Source organism: Cherax quadricarinatus, chromosome 49 (assembly GCF_038502225.1).
Source record: "Cherax quadricarinatus isolate ZL_2023a chromosome 49, ASM3850222v1, whole genome shotgun sequence".
NCBI lineage: Eukaryota > Metazoa > Arthropoda > Malacostraca > Decapoda > Parastacidae > Cherax > Cherax quadricarinatus.
Genome location: NC_091340.1, coordinates 25753958 through 25770800, shown reverse-complemented (window position 1 = coordinate 25770800; position 16843 = coordinate 25753958). Strand labels below are relative to the sequence as shown.

General features: G+C 40.2%; 1 protein-coding gene across 4 annotated transcripts in view; it reads left to right on the top strand.

Moving 5' to 3' along the window:
- The window catches only part of Synj (synaptojanin), a 184761-nt gene that overhangs the window by 142465 nt on the left and 25453 nt on the right, over positions 1–16843 (top strand). For 3 of the 4 annotated variants that reach the window (XM_070095294.1, XM_070095296.1, XM_070095293.1), the window contains 2 exons: positions 7410–7576; positions 9413–9427. In XM_070095294.1, the coding sequence (XP_069951395.1) occupies positions 7410–7576; positions 9413–9427 (182 nt within the window). The remainder of the gene's footprint in view (positions 1–7409; positions 7577–9412; positions 9428–16843) is intronic. The other variant, XM_070095295.1, reaches the window with a different exon arrangement.

Here is a 16843-nt window from a genome sequence, read left to right as displayed (position 1 = left end):
AGCGAAACAGAATGACTTCAAGAGTGTATCAGTCAGTAGTGGAAGGAAGGCGGGGTAGGGGTCAGCCTAGGAAAGGTTGGAGGCAGGGGGTAAAGGAGGTTTTGTGTGCGAGGGGCTTGGACTTCCAAAAGGCGTGCGTGAGCGTATTTGATAGGAGTGAATGGAGACGAATGGTTTTTAACACTTGACGTGCTGTTGGAGTGTGAGCAAAGTAACATTTATGAAGGGATTTAGGGAAACCGGCAGGCCGGACTTGAGTCCTGGAGATGGGAAGTACAGTGCCTGCACTCTGAAGGAGGGGTGTTAATGTTGCAGTTTAAAAACTGTAGTGTAGAGCACCCTTCTGGCAAGACAGTGATGGAGTGAATGATGGTGAAAGTTTTTCTTTTTCGGGCCACCCTGCCTTGGTGGGAATCGGCCAGTGTGATAAAAAAAAAATGAGATCATCAGTACTTGAAGATGTTGAGAAGTTATTATTGGTGTGGATAAATGAGAAACAATTAGCAGGAGATAGTCTTATGACGTCGCTTATTTGTGAAAAGGCTAGGCAGTTGCATGACGATTTGGTAAAGAAATTGCCTGCAACTAGTGGTGATGTGAGTGAATTTAAGGCCAGCAAAGGCTGGTTTGAGAGATTTAAGAAGCGTATTGGCATACACAGTGTGGTAAGGCATGGTGAGGCTGCCAGTTCGGACCACAAGGCGGCTGAAAAATATGTACATGAATTCCAGGAGTACATAGAGGCTGAAGGACTGAAACCTGAACAAGTGTTCAATTGTGACAAAACAGGCCTCTTTTGGAAGAAAATGCCAAAGAGGACCTTCATTACACAAGAGGAAAAGGCAATGCCAGGACACAAGCCTATGAAAGACAGGCTGACGCTAATGTTCTGTGCTAATGCTAGTGGGGATTTCAAAGTGAAGCCATTACTAGTGTACCATTCTGAAAATCCCAGAGTGTCCAGGAAAAACAATGTTATGAAGAGTAAATTGTGTGTTTTTTGGAAATCTAATAGTAAGGCATGGGTCACGAGGGAAATTTTCGTCGAGTGGTTCAATGAAGTGTTTGGCCCTAGTGTGAAGAAGTATCTCCTGGAAAAGAAATTGGATCTCAAGTGCCTGCTAGTAATGGACAATGCACCTGCTCATCCTCCAAACTTGGATGACCTAATTCTGAAGGAGTTTGGGTTCATCACAGTAAAGCTCTTGCCCCCGAATACCACTCCTCTCCTCCAGCGCATGGACCAGCAGGTCATTGCAAACTTTAAAAAACTCTACACCAAAGCAATGTTTGAAAGGTGCTTGAATGTGACCTCAGACACTCACTTGACCCTACGAGATTTTTGGAAAGAACATTTCAGTATTCTCCATTGCGTAAGCCTTATAGGTAAGGCTTGGGAGGGAGTGACTACCAGGACTTTGAACTCTGCTTGGAGAAAATTGTGGCCAGATTGTGTCCAGAAGAGGGATTTTGAAGGGTTTGGGGCTGACCCTGATGAGCCTATGTCAGTTGTTAAATCCATTGTGGCACTGGGGACTTCCATGGGGTTGGATGTGAGTTTGGAGGATGTGGAAGAGTTGGTGGAGGACCAAAATGAAGAGCTAACCACTGAGGAGCTGCAAGAGCTTCAGCAGGAACAGCAATAGATCGCAGCTCTGAATCTTGCTGCAGAGGAGGAGGAAGAGAGATGGAGGAAGGTGCCTTCTTCAGAAATTAAGGAGATTTTTGAAATGTGGAGTAGGATGGAAAGATTTATGGAGAAACATCACCCAGAGAAGGATGTTGCAAGCCATATCGGCAACTTGTACAGTGACAGAGTCTTGGCCCATTTTAGGGAAGTTTTAAAGAGACGCCAGAAACAGAGCTCTCTGGACAGTTTTTTTGCGAGACAGGACTCCAGTGACTCTCAAGGTGGTCCTAGTGGCATTAAGAAACAGAGAAGAGAAGTAACCCCAGAAAAGCAATTGGAACCCGAGGTGTTGATGGAAGGGGATTCCCCTTCCAAACAATAATTCATCCAACCAGTCTCCTTCTCCAGTCTTCCATACACAAAGAAGAATCGCCAATAAAGGTAAGTGTTATTCTGTTAATGTTTAATTCATCATGTGCCACTGTATTGTTTATGTACTACATCTATATTTCATGTAAAAAAATTTTTTGTTTTAATACTTCTGGGTGTCAGGAACGGATTAATTGAATTTACATTATTTCTTATGGTGAAAATTGATTCGTAAATCGCCCATTTCGATAATAGTCCCACTTCCAGGAACGGATTATGGATGATTATTGAGGGACCACTGTATTTTTTTTTTTTTAACAGGTCGGCCGTCTCCCACCGAGGCAGGGTGACCCAAAAATAAAGAAAATCCCCAAAAAGAAAATACTTTCATCATCATTCAACACTTTCACCTCACTCACACATAATCACTGTTTTTGCAGAGGTGCTCAGAATACAACAGTTTAGAAGTATGTACGTATAAAAATACACAATACGTACACTTGGAAAATCCTAGAGGGACTTGTCCCAAATCTGCATACGAAAATCACTCCCTATGACAGCAAAAGACTTGGTAGGAAATGCAATTTCTTCTCAATGAAAAGGTAGGGTGCCACAAGTACACTAAGAGAACACAATAAGTGTCAATGGCCCAAGACTGTTCAACTGCCTCCCAGCATACATAAGGTGATTACCAGTAGACCCCTGGCTGTCATCAAGAAGGAGCTGGACAGGCACCTAAAGTCAGTACCTGATCGCCGGGCTGTGGTTTGTACGTTGGTTCGCACGCGGCCAGAAGTAGCAACCTGGTTGATCAGGCCCTGATCCACCACGAGGTCTGATCTCAGACCAGCGCCCAGGGGCGTTGACCCCTGAAACTCCCTCCAGGTATACTCCAGGAAGTATCTTGGAGATTCAGTTAAAAGTAAATTAAAAATAATAAAACAACTACTAAAAGGCAAAGATGAAGTGATTAAAAAATTCATGAGCACCGGTCCATCTTTATCATTGCCAAAAATACATTTTACAGTTCAATAAAGGACAAATATGTTCACCCAAGAATATGTTGGGTCTTCCATACCATGAGGCGTGGTCACAGACCAGGCCATGGGGGCATTGATTCCTGAAACCCTCTCGAGGTATGAAAACCTTTGTGATATACATTCTCTACTGTAGAATTTCAAAATCAAAGTTGTATTTAACAATCTTGATAGAGTAAAAAAAAAAAATTTTTATTTAGAATTATCCGAAAAATGGTGTGGCTCTGCCTACAGGATTCCTTGTCAAAAATACAGTGAAATTTATTACAGTCAAACTGGAAAATGCCTTTAACTAAGATTACAACAACATAAATACAGTGGACCTCCGGTTCACGATATTAATCCATTCCTGAGAGCTCATCGTAAACCAAAATTATCGGAAAGCGAATCAATTTTCCCCATAGGAAATAATGGAAATCAAATTAATCCGTGCAAGACACCCAAAAGTATGAAAAAAAAAACTTTTACCACATGATATATTAAGATTAATGCAATATAATAATTACAATAACAATAATAACAATAGAATAATCACAATAGAATAATTGACACTTACCTTTAATGAAGATCTGGTGATAATTGATGGGATGGGAGGAGGGGAGAGTGTTGAAGTTTTTAATGTTTAGAAGGGGAATCCCCCTCCATTATGACTTGAGGTAGCAAGTCCTTTTCCGGGGTTACTTCCCTTCTTCTTTTAATGCCACTAGGACCAGCTTGAGAGTCACTGGACTTCTGTCGCACAACATATCTGTCCATAGAGGCCTGTACCTCTCTTTCCTTTATGACTTTCCTAAAGTGGTTCACAACATTGTCAGTGTACAGGTTGCCAACACGGCTTGCAGTAGCTGTGTCAGGGTGATTTTCATCAAAAAGGTTTGCACTTCAAGCCACTTTGCACACATTTCCTTAATTTCAATAGTCATTAGCACTCTTGGTCTCGATGGGTTGGCACTAGAAGCTTTCTTGGGGCCCATGGTGACTTACTTTGCAGAAACAAGCACCAAAAACACTGATAATATGGATAATATAGAATGTACCAAATGTATCCTTAGATGCGCGCACACTGGCTGGCTTGTAAACACTGGACACGTCTCGTAAGAATCGTATCGCATACCGGGTTTTGTAACGGGAACCGAGGCAAATTTTTTGCGCTATAATGCTTCGGATACTGGATTTATCGGATACCGATGGCTTCGTGAACCGGGGGTCCACTGTACAGCATTAGAACTGGATAAGATTACGTATAATGCTCTATTTATTCATGTGAGAGATTTTAACCCTTTAACTGTCGCAAGCCCCTTTCTGAAACTGTCATTCTGTCGCAAAATTTTTTGAGGAGAAAAAATTATTTTTTCTTATAAAATGATAGAGAATCTTTTCCCGATGGTAATGGCACCAAAAGTACAAAATTTAGTCGAAAACTCACGAAATTATGCTCCCGTGAAGTTAGCGCTCTCGGCGACACATATGCATCAGCAATTTCGCCGACTTTGAGCCCTGTTTTTGGCCAATTCTGTGTTCCAGTTGACCAAACTCATAGCTATTTCTTTAGAACTCCATTTTTTCTATCAGTTGAGTACAAGAAACCGCCCATTTACCGATGTAAACTACCCAATAAAGTGGTCAGAAATTGGCAATTTGGCCAATTTCACGCAAATTAAAAAAGATGCCAATTTCAAAATATGGTCCAGAATAAACAATGTAGAAATTCTTGGCACTAAAATAACATATCTTCTGTTCATTAGTCATGTCTCTAGGCCCCTTTTATATTACTATTGCTTTCTATTTTTATTTTTAATTCATGCAAAATTTACTGTTATGCAGACTACTGCATTATTGTAAAAATGGTATAAATAATATCAGTGCACCAGTGAAAGAATATTAGACTCCCCAATTGACGTGTATTGGACATGGGGTGTGATTTGCTTACTCCTGAACATTGGTAAAAATCGAACATTTCCGCTACTTTGAGCTCAATTTCAAGGTCGTTTTCATCGTGAAACTAATCAAAATCATCTCTATTTCTGCAATGTGTTTTCCATTTTATCATGCGAGACCATGAAAACGAGAATACAACGATAAATATTATACGAAAATACACCTCAAAGTCGGCATTTTAATCCACAAAAGCGGTCAGTTTTTTTCTCTCATTATGCACTGCGTGCTGCAGGATTTGTTTTTATGTGGTGCACACTGACCACACAGACCCATTCTCTCACATGTGGGCCTACCAGCTTTCTCCTGCTTGATTTGAAGCCGCTAGAATTATTGAGTACATATACGTCCAAAACACTGGCTCGTAAGACGTATATATATGACCAGAACAGTCAAAGGGTTAACCATCCAATTGATTTTCAAAAGGCTGAGAAAGATGTATCAAGCAGGTCTATGGTTGAGAGAAGCGGAATCAAATCATGCTTCATTAAAAAAAAAGTGTTACAGTGGTATTCCAAGTTTCGGCCATAATTCATTCCAGATGGCTGTTCGAGTGCCGTTACCAAACAAATTTGTTCCCATAGGGAATAATGTAAATTAGATTAGTCCATTTCAGACCCCAAAAAATGCATTTACAAAAGCACTTACAATAATATACAGTGGACCCCCGGTTAACGATTTTAATCCGTGCAAGAGGGGTAATTGTTATGCGAAATAATCGTTATGTGAATGAATTTTCCCCATAAGAAATAATGGAAATAAAATTAATCCGTGCAAGACACCCAAAAGTATGAAAAAAAAAATTTTTTACCACATGAAATGTTAATTTTAATACACACAAACTGAAAAAGGCATGCACACTTACAAGACACTTACTTTTATTGAAGATCTGGTGATGATTGATGGGATGGGAGGAGGGGAGAGCATTATCTTCTTACTGTTTAGAAGGGGAATCCCCTTCCATTAGGACTTGAGGTAGCAAGTCCTTTTCCGGGGTTACTTCCCTTCTTCTTTTAATGCCACTAGGACCAGCTTGAGAGTCACTGGACCTCTGTCGCACAACAAATCTGTCCATAGAGCTCTGTACCTCCCGTTCCTTTACGATTTGTCTAAAATGGGCCACAACATTGTCATTGAAATAGTCACCAGCACGGCTTGCAACAGCTGTGTCAGGGTGATTTTCATCCATAAAGGTTTGCAGTTCAACCCACTGTGCACACATTTCCTTAATCTTTGAAGTAGGCACAATGGATTCCACAACTGGCATAGGCTTCTCAGGGTTAGCCCCAAACCCTTCAAAATCTTTCTTAATTTCCATACTAATTCTCACCCTTTTTACCACAGGGTTGGCACTAGAAGCTTTCTTGGGGCCCATGGTCACTTATTTTCCAGAAACACCACCGAAAACACTGTAATAATACGAAATATTCCGAGTGTATGCTTGGATGTTAGCGCGGAGGCTGCCTGGTAAACAATGGCACGGGCGGCACATGTGAGGCTGGGTGAGGGCGCACATTGGACGCGTCTCGGACGAAAATCGGTGAGCGGGTTTTTAATCGGTATGCGCGGCAAAAATTTTGCGATTAAAGTAAGCGGTATGCGAAATAATCGCTATGTGATGCCATCGTTATGCGGGGGTCCACTGTACTTACATAATTGTTTGAGTTGGGAGCTGTACGAAACTTGGGGTACCACTGTATTGATTTCAACATGAATATAAGTTTTAGGTTGTATAAGTTAGATTCTTGCATAATAAATAGAATCTGTGAGGAATTTAGACTATGATATGGCACTCTTAAATTGTACTTGACACATGACCTGACCAAATATTCACTACACTCCCATGCTCGTGTTGTGTGTGAGATCGTGTGTGGGGTCATGTGTAAGGTCATATGTCATCCTTATAAGTCTTTTGTTGTCCTCTTATTTTTAGTATTCCTTGGTAATACTATAAGAAATAACAAAAGATCTTGCAATTTCACTTTTTTCACATCTGCCCCATTGCTCTCCTATCTACCCATTCACAAGCATTTTCTAAATCCATAAATGCAACAAAAAACCTCTGTACCCTTATCTAAATACTGTTCACCTCTCTGTTTCACTGTAAACATTTGGTCAACACATCCTCTACCCTTCCTAAAGCCTTGTTCATCTGCAATCCAGCTCTCCATCTTCTCTTAATTCTTTCAATAATAACTCCACCATACACTTTACCCAGGTATGCTCAACAGGCTTACACCCTATAATTCTTACACTCTCTTTTGTCCCCTTTGCCTTTATACAAAGGAATTGTGTGTGTATGTACTCACCTATTTGTTATTGTAGGGGTCAAGTCACAGCTCCTAGCCCTGCCACATCTTCACTCCTCACGGTCCCCTACATCCACTACATGTGTATTGAACATGTTCACACACTGTACAACATATGTACATCCACAGGTCGTATTGTTCACTATGGGTGTGCAGAGTTGAAGCAGAGTGATCATCGTCCAGTGTTAGCAGTGATTGATGTCCAGGGTTGTCAAGTTATTGATGACAAACTGTCCAGTACTTACGAGTCAGTAGTGGCCTCACTGGGACCTTCTGATTGTACCGTTGTTGTTCAGGTATGTACTAACCTTAGTCTATCCTTACTCTTTACTAGGATTACTGTATTCTAGGGGTCACTATACCAGGATTACTGTATGATAGGCTCACTATACTGGGCTCACTGTGTACTAGGCTCACAGTATACCAGGCTCACTATACCAGGGTTACTGAATGCTCGGCTCACTGTATACTAGGCTCACTGTATACTGGGCTCACTGTATACTGGGCTTACTGTATACTAGGCTTACTGTATACTAGGGTCACTATACCAGGGTTACTGTATGTAAGGCTCACTGTATACTAGGCTCATTATACCAGGGTTACTGTATTCTAGGCTCACTGTATACTAGGCTCACTATATCAGGGTTATTGTATACTAGGTTCACTGTATACTAGGCTCACTATACCAGGGTTACTGTATGCTAGGCTCATTGTATACTAGGTTCACTGTATACTAGGCTCACTGTATACTAGGGTCACTATACCAGGGTTACTGTATGCTAGGCTCACTGTATACTAGGCTCACTATACCAAGGTCACTGTATGCTAGGCTCACTGTATACTAGGGTCACTGTATACTAGGCTCACTATACCAGGGTTACTGTATACTAGGGTCACTATACCAGGGTTACTGTATACTAGGGTCACTATACCAGGGTTACTGTATACTAAGGTCACTATACCAGGGTTATTGTATACTAGGCTCTCTCTATTCTAGGATCACTATATACCAGGGTTACTGTATACAAGGCTCACTGTATACTAGGCTCACTATATTCTAGGATCACTATATACCAAGGTTACTGTATACTAGGCTTATTGTATTCTAGGGTCACTGTATACCAGGCTTCTGTATACTAGTCACTGTATAATAGGTTCACTGTATGCTAGGCTCACTGTATACTAGTCACTGTATAATAGGTTCACTGTATGCTAGGCTTACTGTATACTAGTCACTATACTAGGTTCACTGTATGCTAGGCTTACTGTATGCTAAGCTCACTGTATACTAGTTTCTGTATACTAGTCACTGTATGCTAGGCTCATTGTATACTAGGATCACTGTATACCAGAGTTACTCTACTAGGGTCACTATATAGTAGGTTACTGTATACTAAACTCACCATTGCTAGGGTTATGGTGTACCAGGGTCACTATACCAGGGTTACCATATGCTATGCTAACCTCACAGTATGCTTGGGTTACTATATACTAGAGTCACCGTATACTAGAATCACTGCATACTAAGGTCACTATATTAGGATCACTGTATACTAGGGTCACCAAACAAGGATCATTGTAAACTAGGGCCACGATACTAGGATCACTGTATATTAGGGCCACTATCTTAGTCATTGTACCAGGGTCACTTTATACTAGGAACACTGTATTAGGATCACTATGCTAGGATTTACACATCCTAGGATCACTGATTTTAATATATATCTTAGGCTCAGTGTATCCTATGCCTGCTGACTATATTGTGTTCTAGGATAAGTTTATTCTAGATCTGTTAGTTGTATCCTAAGATAAGTGTACCCTAGGCTTACTATTGTGTCAGTACTATTTATATAAGGATTTTAAAACCTGATTTAAGCTTAATTAACTTGATCTAACCTAGCCAGATGTAAGATGAATTAAGCTACATAATGTAGCCAGATTTAAGATGAATTAGGCTGACGTAACATAGCCAGATTTAAGATGAATTAGGCTGACATAACTTAGCCAGATTTAAGATGGGTTAAACTTATCTAACCTATTCAGATTTAAGATGAATTAAGCTGACGTAACCTAGCTAGATTTAAGCTGAGTTAATCTGGTCTCTTCTCAGCTAAGCATATTCTCTGGTTTAGCCATCAGAAGATGAGGTAAAAATGTTCACACTAATGTCAGCATGTTGGTAGTGCATGTTAGCATGTGTGGCAGTCATGTGCACATGATGTACACACTTTTAGATCATAGTATGCTGCTGCTCATGTTTCAACATTATGGGATGAGATGTCTCTCATACAGTCAGTGACTGACATCAGTGTCTCTCATACAGCCAGTGACTGACATCAGTATCTCTTATACAGTCAGTGACTGACATCAATATGTGATCATCAGTGACTGTTTTGCAGCAACCACATCAATTTAACACAGGAGTGCCACAGGGCAGTGTCTTGGGCCCTCTATTATTTCTTATTACCATCAGTGACCTTCCTAATGATTCACAACAACTTAAATGACCTTCCTAATGATTCACAGAAACTTAAACAACCATCCTAACAGTTTACAGCAACTTAAACAACTTCCTAATGGTTCACAGCAACTTAGACATATTTTCTTAACTGATGACTCAGCATTTGTCATCTCCCATCCAAATCTACATCTAGCATCCCTGAACAACACTGATAATGAAGAGCTCTTAAAAATATCAACCTGGATGACTCCCAGTAAACTCACACTTAACACTGACAAGACCTACATTATGTTTGGGAGCAGAGCAAGTAATGTTCAACTAAACATTATGATTAGCAGTACTCCTATGACTAAACATAATCCAAAACATTACAAAAAAAAAAGTTTCCAAAGCAGGTGGTATCCTCTCCAAGATACATTACTACATAACTCCAACAGCCATACTCATGTTATACTACTCTCTAATCAGTCCCTACCTGACCTATGCTGTTGATGCTTGGGGATCCAATACAGCCAATCACCTTAAGCCATTAATAACTCAACAAAAAGCAGCAGTACGAAAGCTCACTCTTTCTACTGCCAGGCAACGTGCTCCTTAACTTTCAAAAGCCTAAACCTACTTAATATATGTAACATTCAGTCTTTCTACTGTGCATACAATATATACAGGACAATAAACTCGAATATCAGTCCTGACCTGAAACACTTTCCTGATATGGAAAAAGACACTTATGTACAGTTCAGGACATTTATTAGAGGAAACGTTTCGCCACGAGTGGCTTCTTCAGTCCTAATACAGAGAAAACTAAGAAAACGTATATGTATAGTGGCAGGAGTCAGGTGAGGTGACGCGTGGGTAGAGGTGGTAGTAGTAGTAGTAGTAGTGGAACTAAGGAGGTGATGCTAGTTCCACTACTACTACTACCACCTCTACCCACGGGTCACCTCACCTGACTCCTGCCACTATATATATATGTTTTCTTAGTTTTCTCTGCATTAGGACTGAAGAAGCCACTCGTGGCGAAACGTTTCCTCTAATAAATGTCCTGAACTGTACATAAGTGTCTTTTTCCACATCTTGTCAGTATCACCATACCATTTCCTCACTTTCCTGATAGTTGCCACAGAACTCATAGACACAGCATACCCCATGTGTGGCCAAAGTGGCCCAAAATCTGGAACCCCTCTGCTGGAAATCTCTAGAGCCATTGTCTCAGCCAGCATCTTCAAAACTACCATAAAAAACAGCTTCTCTCAGTAACATAGCCCAACATCAGCTAAACATAATAAAAAGTATATTTTCATATTCTCACTGGAAAACAATATAGTATTCTCATTCTCATAATCTGTAACCTCACAACCATTAAATATATTGAATGTCTTCAAAACATGCTATTATGCTGGAAACCTCATTACCTGTAATGATGAGCCAACCTGTAATCCTTGAAACAAACTCGATAAAAGTGTTTATTCTCCATGGGGAAGTGGTACAGAATTCTTCCTCCGTAAGCCATGCGTATCGTAAGAGGCCACTAAAATGCCGAGAGCAAGGGGCTAGTAACCCCTTCTCCTGTATATATTACTAAATTTAAAAGGAGGAACTTTAGTTTTTCCTTTTGGGCTGCCCTGTGTCAGTGGGATGTGGCCAGTGTGTTGAAAGATAAAGAAAAAATTGTTTTATTGTTACCACCACTTAGAGACAATATACAGTGGTCCCTCGATAATCGTCCAGCTCGATAGTTGTCCTTTTTGGAAATTGTCTCGTTATTTTCGTCCAAATATTGGCTCGCATATGGTCGGTTGACTCGCTAATCCTTGTTCATCCTGGACACGTACTCATAGCTCTGAGCATAATCGGCCTCCCTTCCCAGCCAGTGTGCCATTGTTTACCAGTGAGCGATGGTCCCCTCACTTGTTCATATGAAATATTTCATAATATTCCATTCATTTTAGTGCTTGCAAGTCCTAAATAAGCTACCATGACTCCAAAGAAAACTCCTAGTGCCAAGCCTTTGGTAAAGAAGGTGAGAAATATGATTGAATTTAAGAAAAACATCATTGAACAGTATGAAAGCGTTATAGGTAAGGCTTGGACCCCAATGGAAATAAGTCACTCTGTCTGACTTTTTTGGGTTATCCTAGGTTCTCTACACATATGCTGCTATGTATGATAATTCTATGTAACTGTATTGTGTATACCTGAATAAATTTACTTACTTACTTACTTACTAGTGACTACCAGGACTTTGAACTCTGCTTGGAGAAAATTGTGGCCAGATTGTGTCCAAAAGAGGGAATCTGAAGGGTTTGGGGCTGACGCTGATGAGCCTATGTCAGTTGTGAACTCTATTGTGGCATTGGGGAGTTCCATGGGGTTGGATGTGAGCTTGGAGGATGTGGAAGAGTTGGTGGAGGACCACAACGAAGAGCTAACTGCTGAGGAGCTGCAAGAGCTTCAGCAGGAACAGCAAAAGATCGCAGCTCAGAATCTTGCTGCAGAGGAGGAGGAAGAGAGATAGAAGAAGGTGCCTTCTTCAGAAATTAAGGAGATTTTTGAAATGTGGGGTAGGATGGAAAGATTTTTGGAGAAACATCACCCTGAGAAAGATGTTGCAAGCCATATCGGCAGCTTGTACAGTGACAGAGTCTTGGCCTATTTTAGGGAAGTTTTAAAGAGACGCCAGAAACATAGCTCTCTGGACAATTTTTTTGTGAGGCAGGACTCCAGTGACTCTCAAGCTGGTCCTAGTGGCATTAAGAAACAGAGAAAAGTAACCCCAGAAAAGGACTTGGTACCTGGGTGTTGATGGAAGGGGATTCCCCTTCCAAACAGTAACTAATCCAATCTCTCTCCTCCTCCAGTTTTCCGTACACTAAGAAGAATCGCCAATAAAGGTAAGTGTTACGCTGTTAATGTTTCATTCATCATGTCCCATTGTATTGTTTATGTACTACATATATATTTCATGTAAAAAAAATTTTTGTTTTAATATTTCTGGGTGTCAGGAACGGATTAATTGTATTTACATTATTTCTTATGGGGAAAATTGATTCAAAAATCGTCTATCTCGATAATTGTCGCACTTCCAGGAACAGATTAACGACGGTAAACGAGGGACTACTGTATATGAGCAATCAATTAGTAATTGCCTTTAGTCTTAAGATAGTCTTAAGTTTGCCCAGAATGCTCTGGAAAGTTAAGACACTTGTGCAACATCTGGTTATCTTTACTGTAAACGTTTTGCCATCCAGTGGCTTTATCAATACAAATTCTTGGACATAATTAGAAAACAGAAGAACTATATACAAAAGAAGAGGTAATCAGTCCCTCAGCCTTGGAGGTGGTGTTTACAACAACGTGGTTGTAAAAACCAACTACAAGGCTGAGGGACTGATTACCTCATCTTTTGTATATAGTTCTTCTGTTTTCTAATTATGTCCAAGAATTTGTATTGATAAAGCCACTGGATGGCGAAACGTTTACAGTAAAGATAACCAGATGTTGCACAAGTGTCTTAACTTTCATCTTGTCGGTATTGTATACCTGTCTTGCACAACCAGAATGCTCTTCATGTTAAGGGGCTTTCTGCATGTACACCTAAATGTCACTCATCTCTGTACAAACATTGTATTAAAATATTTTATTATTATTATTATTATTTTTTTTTTAACAAGTCGGCCGTCTCCCACCGAGGCAGGGTGACCCAAAAAGAAAATACTTTCATCATCATTCAACACTTTCACCTCACTCACACATAATCACTGTTTTTGCAGAGGTGCTCAAAACACAACAGTTTAGAAGCATATACGTTTAAAGATACACAACATATCCCTCCAAACTGCTAATATCCCGAACCCCTCCTTTAGAGTGCAGGCATTGTACTTCCCATTTCCAGGACTCAAGTCTGGCTATATAAAAATAACCGGTTTCCCTGAATCCCTTCACTAAATATTACCCTGCTCACACTCCAACAGATCGTCAGGTCCCAAATACCATTCGTCTCCATTCACTCCTATCGAACATGCTCATGCACGCCTGCTGGAAGTCCAAGCCCCTCTCCCACAAAACCTCCCTTACCCCTTCCTCCCAACCTTTTTGAGGACGACCCCTACCCCGCCTTCCTTCCCCTACAGATTTATACGCTCTCCATGTCATTCTACTTTGATGACATGGAGTACGCTGAGGTCAGTGGTCACGTGTGGTCATACCTGCCTAAGCTCTTGGGAGTTAGCGTGGGCTGTGACCAAGCACCGTGGCTTGTTGTAGTGCTTTTGAATCTCGGGTTCAAGTGTTGAAGAAGGATATTCTACTTCTTCGGGAGGAAAATAAGAGGCTGAAACTTCGCATAGATGAGTTTGGGAGCGAGTGTGAGAAGTGTGGTAAGGTAGGAATGGTCACCAGCAGTGATAGTGGCAGCCACTTTAAGTGGCAAGTGGTTCACAGTTCAGGAAGAAGGAAGATGAGGAGAGTTAATAGAGAAGATGTGAAGGTAGGAAATCGATTCTCTGTACTCCAAGACGAGTGTACTTCAGTGGTTAGTGAGGTTGAAGGTACCACCGATTCCTCTGCAAATCAAGGTAAGAATATTTTAATAATAGGTGATTCTCAGGTAAGATATATGGACCGTGTATTTTGTAATAGAGACAGAAAGGTCAGACAGAGAGTGTGTTTTCCTGGAGCTGGTGTTGGTGACATAGTCAGCAGGTTGGATAATATTATGGCAGGTAATGGGAACAAGCTCATTATCTGTCTTAGTGCTGGGGGTAATGACATTGGGAAGGGCAGGAGAGAGAAGCTGCTGGATAAGTACAGGTCAGCCATAGAAGTAGTTAGGTCTAAGGGAGGGATCCAAGTCATATGTAGCATCTTGCCTAGAAAGGGAGTGGGCAGTGAATGGATGTCTAGGGCAATTGGTATAAATTGCTGGCTAGACAGGTACTGCAAGGAACTTACAATCCCATTCATTGATAACTGGGACCTATTCTTTGGCAAACGTGATATGTATGCAAGGGATGGGGTTCATCTCTCTGGGGATGGAGTGGTTGCATTAGCCAATTCAGTTGTGAGGACAATTGATGACTTGTCTAGGAATTTAAACTGGTAGATTATAGAGGTATGGGTGTTTGTGGAAAACAATCAGGCTGCAGCATTAGGGTTAAAAACAGCAGTTATTACTGCAATACCTCAGGGATATGTTTAAAAGACAATATTCAAAATAAAGTTGCTAGTAATGGCAAATCAATTGATCAACAAACAAAGAGAGATAGTTGAGGGCAACAAGTGACTAGCTCCCTTAAGGTTTGCTATGCAAATGGTAGGAGTCTTAAGAAATAAGATAGATGAGCTAAAATTACTTGCAAGTGTAGGTAATATAGATATTATTGGTATAACAGAGACCTGGTTCAACCTGAAAGATAGAGAAATGCCTTCTGAATGCAACATACAGGGTTATAAACTATTCCACACTGATAGGGTCAACAGGAAGGGTGGCGATGTATGTCAGAGAAAATTTAAATTGTTGTCTTAGACATGATATAAGATTAGAAACATCGAACACGGAATCTGTTTGGCTACAGTTTCTCGAGGGATGTGACAAATTAATTGTGGGTGTGATTTATAGGCCCCCAAACCTTGATAGGGAGAGCAGTAAGCTGTTATGGGACGAAATTCATAAGGCATCTAGATATGAAAATGTTGTGATAATGGGAGATTTTAACTTTAGACAAATTGATTGGAACAATATGACAGGAAATCTTGAGTCTAGTGACTTTCTTGATATGGTTCAGGATTGCTTTTTAAAACGGTTTGTGACAGAACCAGCTAGAGGAAACAATCTGCTTGACCTGGTTCTTGCCAACAAAGATTCACTAATTAACCCTTTCAGGGTCCGTCCCGTAGATCTACGGCTTTACGGTGAGTGTCCAAACCGTAGATCTACGCCATGAGCTCAGCTCACTCTGATAAACTGTGAGTGGTACATTTGGGCCTAGATATGAGAGAATACATCTATGTGGTATGTGTGCACCACATAAAACAGATCCTGCAGCACGCTGTGTATAATGAGAGAAAAAAACTGAAATCATGATTTTTCGATTAAAACAGCAACTTTGCAGTGTTTTTTCGTATGTTTTTTTATAGTTGTATTTGCGATTTCTTGGCCTCATTTGATAGAATGGAAGACATATTACAGAAATAGAGATGATTTTGATTGGTTTTAGCACTGGAAATGGCTTGAAACTGAGCTCAAAGTAGCAGAAATGTTAAATTTTTGCCGATATTCAAGAGTAAACAAACGACCTCACACGTCTAATACACGTCAGCTGGTGGGTCTAATATACATTCACAAATATGGTGATGATATTTATACAATTATTACAGTATTGCATAACAGTAAATCTTCTATTTTTTGGTGTGAATAAAAATTCATTATGTGAATAAAAAATCAAAATGGAATTTATTTGTAAAGCCTCAAAACATAACTAATGAACAGAGGAAATGTTAGTTTAGTGCCAGGAATGCCTACATTGTTTATTCTGGACCCTATTTTGAAATTGGAATATTTTGAACTTTGTGTTAAATTGGCCAAATTAACAATTTCCGATCACTTTATTTTGTAGTTGAAACAGTTGACTTGGCGATTTCTTGTGCTCAATCGATAGAATAGAAGTAATACTAGTGAAATAGCTAAGAATTTGGTTGATTGGAATAATGTAATTGGCCTAAAATGGGAGTCAAAGTCAGCAAAATCGCCGATTCGTAAATATCGCTGACACATCAAAATTCGCGAGAGGATAATTTCATCAATTTTCCACCAAATTTCGTACTTTTTGTTTTATTACCTTCACAAAAAGATTCTCTACAATTTCATAAGAAAAAATAACAATTTTTTTTTTTTTAAATTCTTGGACACTGGTGCGTGACTCCAGATTTGGGCCTTGGACCCTAAAAGGGTTAATAATCTTGAGGTTAATGGTGAGCTTGGGGAAAGTGATCACAAATCACTTAGTTTCAATATATCATGGAATTACCCAGATAACTGCAGTCAAATCTCTGTCCCAGATTTTCGCTTGGCCGACTTCATTGGACTGAAAAATTACTTGCG